Raw genomic sequence first — 9,640 nt, forward strand, 5'->3', positions numbered from 1 at the left:
GTTGCGGTCCAATTTTAGCTAATTACCTCTACCAGAGGTCCAAGTAACATTTAGACTTGGACCGCAAAATCAAAAAAACGCAAATGACATAAAAATTGTAAAAAATTGTTATATAAAGATAATATGTTATATTGGAAGTTGTGTTATGAAAAAAAAATGATAAATATGTTCCTTGGTGATGGCAAAGATGATGTTTGAAGAAAATACTGTTATTTTGTGTGACACAATGAAGCGATAATTTTTTTTTCGGATGTTGAAAAGCCTTTACTACATTCAAAAAAAAAAAAAGAAAAAAAAAATAGCTCTTTACTCCAGAGTCCCAATCTTTCCGGCAGAACTTGACATGTCTTTCGCAAACGCATCACCAGTTTTGACGACATACTTGTATGCTGAATTGTCTGAGGAATTTAGCAATCCAACAGAAGATACAATATCCCTGGTGTCAAATACAACGAATTTTTGCTCGCTATCACCAAAGAGCTGAATCCGTGGGATAGACTTTGAGATAGGAGACACGCCATGTGTTTTTGCCAATTCACCATACACATAATGGGACCCTGGTTCATTGGCGGAGAATTGGAAACGGAAAAAGAACAGAATCTTACAAACGAACCAGTTTTTAACTGGCACGAATAGACTAAATTTGAAGAGTGTCAATAAATGCAATACGGCGATAGCAAAAACATATACTTAATTGTTCTTATGTATCGCTTCGAACATGACGAATTCACCACCACGAGAGCATGACCTATTCTTCTTCTTGTACAACTCCGAAATGTAGACTTGATTTTCATGGAATAACCTTGTCGAAATTCGAAGGTGTTGTTGTTGATGAAACGGCAATACAACTCGTTGCCTCATGCCAGTCAGCCTTGTCATACAACCCATCAACGCACGACACCAAGGGACTGTGCGATACAGACCACAAATGAGGACATCCGAAGAACCCTGCAAGAGCACACCAACCTTAGTAAAAGAATCATCAAAAGGGGACCAGAGTTGAGGATAGGTGGCATCTTGAGGATGCTGCTCGAAGTTCTTCTCGTTGCTGTCAGGGAATACCGTTAACGCAGAGAAGTCAAAAATACCGGATGCATTGAAGAATTTAAATATTTCCTTGGTTTCCATAATGTTGCCAGCATTAATACCAGGATGAAGAGAAGACCGGATACGTTTTTTGTATGTACCAATCGACCGTTCAAGGGACTTAGCAGAATAACACCGCAATGGACTATAGAAGTTGGTTAGTATATGATCGAATAAGGATTAAGTAATTAGTAGCTTACCCCATTCTTCGGATCATGTAGGGTATGTGGTGAAGCTGATGGAGAGTTTCTCTGTGCCTGGTACGGATTCTGTCCAATCTCCCCACCCCTCTCCCTCTCCATCTCCTCGCCTGTCTGCATCTGTCTGCTTGTCACCTGCTTCTTCACCTCCACCCCCTGAGCCATCTACTTCGTCTTCAAAGATTGACCAAAGAGCTGAAAAAAGGGCCGCAAAAAAGGCAGCAACCAAACGGGCAAGGGGTGAGTTGATAATAGAAGGACGCTCTCGTAGCAAAACTAAGCCCTAATCCGCATTGGGTTTTAATTTTTTTTTGTTAATAATCTTTTTTTTTTTTTTTTTTTCTTTTCTTTCTTTTTCTAAAATTTTTTTTTTTTTCAAAAATTATAGTAAGTACCTCAAAACATCACATCCTCATATAACTAACTGAAAAGCTATTAGATATATTGTTATATATCGTACTGGCTTTTATGGCTTAACTTACCACTGCATTCTTTCGCGTACATGGTTGCTGTCCACTCTAAATACATGATTGTCATCTAAAGCGAGTAAGCCTTTTTTAAAATACTGAAAACCGTGTTTATATAGTTTAACTCTATTTTATAGTTGTTTACAGCTCAGCAAAGGGTACTTCATGTGATTGTCAACTACAATGTGAGTATTAAAAAAATTGAAAGCCTTGCTTATATTTTCTAACTGTATCTTTCTTAGTTCAATCTAGCTTTATCAAAGGTAAGTCATATATCTAGCTTGTTATCACTTCTGCATCTGGTAGTCTCCGTATGCAACCAGGACAACCAACACTATATTATGCATGGTATCTGTTTGTTGTCATCCTTACACTACACAGTATACATTTAAAAAGGCGTTTCGTAGTTTTTATACGTGTATAAACCATTCATAAATTATTTCGTTGTAAAATAAAAACCAATATAAACATTATTTTTGCCCCTCATATTCTATTATTTCCAATGTTATTTTTTGTAAAACCCATTTAATATTGCAAGGGTCAATAGCCCTAGTTTAATATACATTCAAAGAATATCCTCCAATACCATCTCGTTAAATAATAAGGTTATGATGTTTTCATTCGTTAGAAACTGGAAGTAGCGGTCGGTTTTCATGCGTACATGGACCGCGACCGCTAGTTCAGGTACAAATTAATTACCGCGACCGCTGGTCGAGGTACAAAATAATTACCGCGACCGCTGGTTCAGGTACAAAATTATGTACCTCGACCTCTGGTCTAATTTTTTCGCGGTCCAAATTATACTTGGACCGGAAAAAAAATTTGCGGTGCCAACTGTAAATGTAGCTAACGAGTCAGCATGAGTCGACAGGACTGGAAAGCGGAGGATGATGATGGAATAACAAGTATGGACGAGAGAAAAACGAGTAGACGATGGATAGATAAAAACCAGAGTTAGGGAGGAATAGAGTGTACCTGTATTTATGTGGATACCGTAGGAAGGGAACAGGTAATGAACAAAAAAGTCATGGATAAATGGGATAAAAGTGTAACTACAAAACGAATGATTATTGGATGATGATAGTCGAAACAAGTGTATGGGTTTTTCTATTAATAAATCAATGTTTATAAAGAATATTGCGTTCGTTATTGTTGACTTTAGTAAAGACAAAGGCACTTTTTTTTTTAATCCTTTATAAAACACGCCATCTCTTTTCCATATTAAAAAATGTTAAATTCTTCCCGCTCACCTCTCGATTACTTTAGCACTATTGGTTTGACGAATACTGGTAACACCTGCTTTATGAATGCACCACTTCAGGTAAGCATGTTGATTTATCCAACAATAGGCTAATAGTGTAGTGTTTGTTTTCTATTATACGATTACGAAAGGCCATCTTAAACAATACCCTGGTTTTGGAACCTGATAATAGCACAGTTGTGAAAAGATTGAACGATATTCCTGTGCCAATGAAGGAAATGTTGAAAGGCAAGGTTGGCAAGTAACACATCAATGAAAAAAAAAGGAGAACAGAACAATGACTCAATAAATGATATGACTAGTGGTGAGAGATCTTGCTGTAGTCTTTGCTGGTATGAACAGTCGTCGGCGAGTGTTTACCCCTCCCCGAATGTTGGCTGCTAAACAGAATAACAGGTCTGGCCTAAATGATTTTTTCGCGCGAGCACAGTCTGTGATGGGAAACAGCCATCCTGGTACCGAAACACCCATTCCTACGACTCCTCCTCCTCCCCTTAATCAAATCATGGATGTTGACAATATCCAAAACGATGATGCTGCTGGTTAGTACGTATATGACAAAGTTTAAAAAAGATGAACTCATTGTTTGTTGGATATTCTGTCAGAATTTTTCAGATTCATTCTAGATTCAATCCAAGTAGCAGTGGTAGAAGATGATCAGACTTTGGTGCCTTTCAAGTCGTCCTACATTGCAAACGAGGTTATTCCTGTTGAATATGAGGATGTAAACGTCATTGTGGATGATGTAGTTGGTAATAACTTTCCAGTCACTTTTTTCACTGGGCATGATATGACGAAGATGGGACCCATTGTTTGTTTCACGCCCACTGTAAGTGCATGTTGCTATTATTATTCTGCCTGTCTAAATTGACCCTCTAATTTTTTTGTGTGTTTTGTTTAGTACCGATATAGTGGCACACCCAGACAGAGAATGAACATTCCACCTACTCCTGGTGGTGTAGTTGAACAACATTTATATCATTTGCATGCAGTTGTGATGTTTGTCTCCGAGGGACATTATATTTCATATATTCGTGACCATACAAACAGTCAATGGTGGGAGTATAATGATACTAAGGTGCAAAAAGTGGACTCACGAAAGATACGTGGAGTTATTAAACTGTTGATTTATATCCGTCGTCAACTGTTGAATAATTTTACTGCTGTAAATTAATAAAAATATGAAACTATACTTGTAACATTTAACTCCACCTTTATATTTCACCCTCGACTTGAATCGCTTTATCAAAACTATAAGATATTGTTTATAATGACAGGATTACTTTTCTTTGTAAACTTGGCAATCTTGTTAAAGAAAAGAACATTGATGAACGAAACAGATGTAGATATTTATTTTTATATATAGAAAAAAAAAGAAGAGAAATAAAAGCAAAAAGAGAGAAAAGCAAAAAGAGAGAAAAGGAAAAAGAGAGAAAAGCAAAAAGAGAAAAGGACAGAAGGAGAGAGAAGGAGAGAAGCGAAAAGAGAGAGTTATTGTCTGATGGATCTTGGTATGAGACAAAAGATGAGTTTGCTGTTATCAATTTTGAATTTGCTATCTTCAGCAACGGACGGCATAATTCGCAAGGTTGCAAAGAACCTTCTTTCTAGAACATCATGGAATGCTTTAGCCTCTGCCTCTCTCCCTACCATAAACATGTTTGCCATAAAAGAAATGTAGGCATGTCGAATAAGGACATTACGTATGGTTCCAAAAGCAACCCCATCCACATACGTATCGGCAACGTCAACAATACGTAACGTGGGTACCGGGAACACGAAACGAAAGTAATTACGACATGTGTCCACGGTCGAACGGCGGAGGGTCACTCTTGGTTGATTTGCACTGTTTATGGTAGCCTTGTTGAAGATGCTTGACGTGTTTTCGAAATCACGCAAAACTACACGATACACCTCCATCTAGTTTTTAGACGTTTTTAGTACTGCCCAAATGTCTCTGACATAATACTCCACCACTCGTGTTGCCAGATCCTCGTCCAGAGCTTCAGCATTGAAGAACATGTCAACACATTCCACAAGCTCGTTCGTCATGTTTTGGTAATATTCAGGTTCCTATCGCAGACCAGCTGGAATTTCAGGAAGAGTGGGTCGAACAGGACGAGCTGGAACAGGACGAGTTTGACGACGAGGAGTGGGAGTAGGAGAAGCAGGACGAGTAGGGGGAGCAGGACGAGTAGGTGGAGTAGGACGAGTAGGTGGAGCAGGACGAGTAGGAGGAGCAGGACGAGTAGGAGGAGCAGGACGAGTAGGTGGAGGAGGAGTAGCAGTGGCAGTAGGAGCAGGTGTAGGTGTAGGTGTGGTGGGTGGAGCGGGAGTGGAAGATCTTGATAGTCGACGAGAAGTAGCAGAGCCAGGAGCAAAGGTGGGTCGAGGAATACTCGTAGCACTGGGAGTAGGTGTACGAGAAGTGGGAATAGCAGGAGAGGCTCTTGGTTGAGCAGTAGGTGTTGTTTGTCTTTCATTTGACGATGATTCCAGCTCATATATATCATCCTCCACAGCCGTGTCAGAAAGTGATTGTGAATCAGCTTCGTCATCGGCTTCAGGTGATTGTTGTTTGAGTTCAGGTTCATCTGGTGCTACGGGAGATGGTGGGGCGGCGGTGGTGGTAAGAGGTGGAGTTGATGGGGCAGTGGTGGTAGTGGTAGGAGGAGGAGGTGGTGGTGCTGGTGTAGCTGAAGAAGTGGGTTGTTGTTGAGTATGAAGAGAATTATAATCAACAGCTTCAGCGGTGAGAGGTCTTGTCCAAGTGGTTACGTTGGTGGAGCAATTGTAATACACCTCATGGTTGTGCGGAACAGACCAAGTAACCTCCCAGTGAGGTGGTAAACCTCGTTCCAACAAAATCATCACGTCACGAATGGTGACTCCTCCATTACCACCTGGAGATGTTGGCTCCTCTGAACCCCTGGTACGACTTGTTTGGAGGAATGCCTGGATGGCAGAGCCAGCAAACACACCAGCGTAAAACGTTCGGTAACATACGGCATCAGTGTCTTCAAAATTCTCTTCCAACAACGCAAGGTTGTTACGAACCACCTGCTCGTCAGTTGATTGACGAAATTGCCCGATATTTGCTATTCAATGATTGTGTCAACATGATAAAATCATTCAATGTCTTTATATTTTTTTACTTACCAAGGATGGTTCTTACCATATTTCGGGGAATGATGATATCAGGGAATTGAGATTGGAGAGAAACTAATTTTTTCAAAGAAGATTTAACGTTAGTTTTTTTTTTTTTTTGTGTTGAATGTATAATACACTATCTTACTATCGTAAGTAGACATGATTATGGTTTTAGTTGGTTGTTGTTGATTGTTGTTGGTTGTTGTTGATTGTTGTTGGTTTTTGTTGGTTTTTGTTGGTTTTTTTTAAAGAAAAGGGAAATAACTATCAAGTTGAAAGATGAATAGGACAGAATGGACCGTGTGAGTACTTATATCATTGCAAACGAGTTTTATCAAGTCAAAACATTTAACAATGAGTCAAGATTTTGTCCTGTTGTGGGGCAATTTACTTGACAATGAGTCAAAGCATGAATTAAATTAATAACAAAATAAATTTCCTTTTTTATCAGTACTAGGTAAAATGCATGAATCGTCCATAACGATTTTTACTACGGCTACATAATTCTATATTTGGGATCGTATGTTATTCATTACAAACAACGAATAAATGATCACCTATTATGTTCTATTGCCAATTACACTTGACAAACAAGTATGCATCTTTTACAGTAACCGTTGCATGATCTCATAAATAAGTGTCTCCTAATACTAAAGATCTATTAGAATACTCATGCTCCCAATCCACTGATATGGGACAACGTTAACTGGAAACAATTCTAAAAAGTAGTATTCATTTAACCCAAGGCGTAAAACAAAGTATAGATCTATTCCAAAACCAGAAAGGTTGACTCATCATTAAAACTCCGGAGAGTTGTGCAATATAAAAATGATTCAATATTTTATAGCAGCAACATTCTTTTTAGTCTATTTTTACCTCTAATAAAAATATAGTTGTATCTGTGTATTTCGCAAGTGTATTATTTTTGTCAAATACCAAATATACATTGACTATTAAAATGATGTCGTATGACTACAGAAATAATTATACAGGAAAAAAAAGAGGTTTGGAAGGGGGGGGCGAGATACTACATACGTGATATTGTGTACAATCAGGGATACTCCCACTTTAAAAGTTGATTGTCTGTGCAAATCCTCAAATGAAGAAATTCTCGGCAAAGACCCGAATATAGCAAAAGACCGCTTCCCCAACCCTGCTGTGCACGTCTTTAAATTACTCCTTACGCAATTGCAAAATACATGTGGGAGACACTTTGACTGTTGGATTTGGGGTTGGTAATGGTAATAGAGTTGGGGAGGTGTCACTCTTCACAAGTTGCTTTCATTTCCCTTTTTTTTTTTACTAGTGTTCATGACTTGTTTCAGTGTTGTTCTTGGAGAATGGGTGTGTCATGACTAACGAGTCTTTTGCAAGAGTGCCACTACTTTATGACGGTTGTTTACTTGATTCTACTTTTCATTTGTTTATACAATGTCAATGTGAAGGTGTCTTTGAACAAGGAAAAAAAAAAGATAATAATAGGGTGGGGTTACCACCAAAAAAAATCCAGTTCCCCTGATATATTTAAAAAAAGGCACTCGATGTGTAACAAAAAAAAATGCACACCAAGATCGACGCTGTGCACTTGATGATTGGAGGAAAGAAATTGTTTATACTTTCTCCTGAACGTATAGTAAAGATAAATCATGCAAAATGCCTATATTGAAAACTAATGTGATTCATTGTTTTACAATCGGTATAAAAGCAATGTAATTGGATTACCTTTATTCCGTTCTTTATTATTATCCTTTAATAAATCCTATTTCCTTTTAAAAAAAATTCAATTCACTAAAATGCCATTCAACAGTGGTAAGACCATTTTGTTTTAATTGGAAAGAATGAAATATGTATCCTAATTTCATTCCTCTTTTTTTTCCCCGTAGCTATTTCTACCAACTCTTCTTCCAGCAAGAGCGCTCATGCCGGATCATCAACCAAAAAGGTCTAGTCAACCACGAGCAAGAAGGTCATCTTTGAAAAGCCTGAATTCAAGGTTGACAACATGCCCTCCACCGCCATGTCCAATACGCCCACCAACATACCTATGCCAACAACATCACCTATGCCAACAATTTTACCTATGCCACCTATGCCTCATGCCACCACGATGTCTGTCCTTTCTGATGATGATGACGCTATGGATATATGCGAAGAGCATTCTATGAAAAGAACTATGCCTATGCCAGAGTCACCAGCTGCCAAAAGACAAAGGCCAACCATGAGAACACCACCTGTCGATATTGTTTTTGGAAAGGCTTTGTATCGAAGCCTCAATCAGGGCATGGTGGCTCGTTTGGATGGTTTTCGCGCTGCTTTTCCTTTGAACGAACAAGCACCCACCCTTGTTTTACGTTATTACGTATCTGACCTTTGGTCCATGTTGCAGTCCAGCAGCTAGTACGTCCCCGTGGATCTGGTGGAAATGTCTGATTTCGAAGACGCCTTTTCCATTTTGAAATTGGCTGAAAGAGATGACAGCGGTCAGGTTCGGGTAAAGATCCAAAATGTTCAGGTTGATACCGGCTTCCAGTACTTTTGCTTGGTCTTTCCTGTTCCTGACGACCAACGTTTGGCATTGGCTCATGCCATAGTGGATGGCAGAGTCCAAAATCCATTCAAAAAGGTTGGTATCTGGCGGGCATATGTGTATTATAGGGCCAACGTGATGATGGATGGCCGAGGTAAGGAGGCTACTGAATTTCATCAATTACTCCAGCGGGCCATTTTCGATACTTTTCGTATCATCCCATAGATTGGAGCTGATGGTAAATTTGTTGTAGTGAAAGGCAAGCTGCTCTTTGCCCTTATTCTTTCAGGTTGTCTGGAATAGTTTTTTTTATAATAAACAATCTCTTTTTCTTTTATAAATAATAAAGAAGAAACATTCCTTTTTTTTGAATGATACTCAGGTGAGTATTTAATAAAGTCTTAATAAAAATCTTTTCTTTCTCTTTTCATAAACCTACAGCCCACTACACATTACTACGGATAGCTGGCTGTTTAAGCTGTAAAGCAGCTCGTTGGAACTGCTGATTTAAAAATACATGGAATCATTTCAGCGATGCATCAGTTACGACCCAAATAAACAGACTGTTTGGGATGGAGATAAAATGTAAATTACGGTAACAAAAGAAAATACTGTTAGAACTTTGTATATCTTTTATTTTGAGAAAATTTAGATTAGGGAATTCTACTAGCAAAAACTACAGGTATTTATACTAAATGATTAGATGGCTTTCGGATAATATATGTGACGCGTTAGAGGAATATGATATGATGTTATACGTAATGTCTGTTTAAATAAATATGTTATGAAGTAATTCCTGCCTTACAAAGTAAAGACAAAAGTACGTGAGGATCTAAATTCATCTCCGCAGGTGACATTACGTAAATGCCAAAGAGAAAGTTTAGTGCGTGCAATATTCAGTAACCGAATATTCCGCCTATGGGATTGTACTATACTTTTATGGTATTAT

The 9,640-nt window shown here is 38.5% G+C and overlaps 4 protein-coding genes across 4 annotated transcripts; 2 read left to right on the forward strand and 2 right to left on the reverse strand.

Annotated features, from left to right (window-relative positions):
• Positions 1-208: 208 nt before the first annotated feature.
• EV154DRAFT_524667 (uncharacterized protein) lies at positions 209-1,497 on the reverse strand. Its single transcript, XM_051603205.1, has 2 exons — positions 1,287-1,497; positions 209-1,231 (listed from the first exon to the last, which is right to left on the reverse strand). The coding sequence occupies exons 1-2, from the start codon at positions 1,301-1,303 to the stop codon at positions 691-693; spliced, it is 558 nt and encodes a 185-aa protein (XP_051452845.1). The 5' UTR covers positions 1,304-1,497; the 3' UTR covers positions 209-690.
• Positions 1,498-2,981: 1,484 nt separating this feature from the next.
• EV154DRAFT_486078 (uncharacterized protein) lies at positions 2,982-4,188 on the forward strand (the record flags this gene model as incomplete). Its single annotated transcript, XM_051598809.1, has 5 exons — positions 2,982-3,074; positions 3,146-3,255; positions 3,324-3,556; positions 3,620-3,843; positions 3,916-4,188. The coding sequence occupies 5 exons, from the start codon at positions 2,982-2,984 to the stop codon at positions 4,186-4,188; spliced, it is 933 nt and encodes a 310-aa protein (XP_051452846.1).
• A 317-nt stretch (positions 4,189-4,505) lies between these two features.
• On the reverse strand, positions 4,506-6,325 carry EV154DRAFT_568735 (uncharacterized protein; the record flags this gene model as incomplete). Its single annotated transcript, XM_051606091.1, has 5 exons — positions 4,506-4,934; positions 4,989-5,087; positions 5,145-6,112; positions 6,174-6,236; positions 6,310-6,325. 5 exons carry the CDS (start codon positions 6,323-6,325, stop codon positions 4,506-4,508), a joined length of 1,575 nt encoding a protein of 524 aa, XP_051452847.1.
• Positions 6,326-8,166: 1,841 nt separating this feature from the next.
• EV154DRAFT_486080 (uncharacterized protein) lies at positions 8,167-9,197 on the forward strand (the record flags this gene model as incomplete). The annotated part of the gene is made up of 3 exons (XM_051598810.1): positions 8,167-8,561; positions 8,643-8,845; positions 9,133-9,197. The coding sequence occupies 3 exons, from the start codon at positions 8,167-8,169 to the stop codon at positions 9,195-9,197; spliced, it is 663 nt and encodes a 220-aa protein (XP_051452848.1).
• Between the last annotated feature and the right edge of the window lie 443 nt (positions 9,198-9,640).

Source organism: Mucor mucedo, assembly GCF_025094135.1.
Source record: "Mucor mucedo strain NRRL 3635 chromosome Unknown EV154scaffold_132, whole genome shotgun sequence".
Classification (NCBI taxonomy): Eukaryota; Fungi; Mucoromycota; class Mucoromycetes; order Mucorales; family Mucoraceae; genus Mucor; species Mucor mucedo.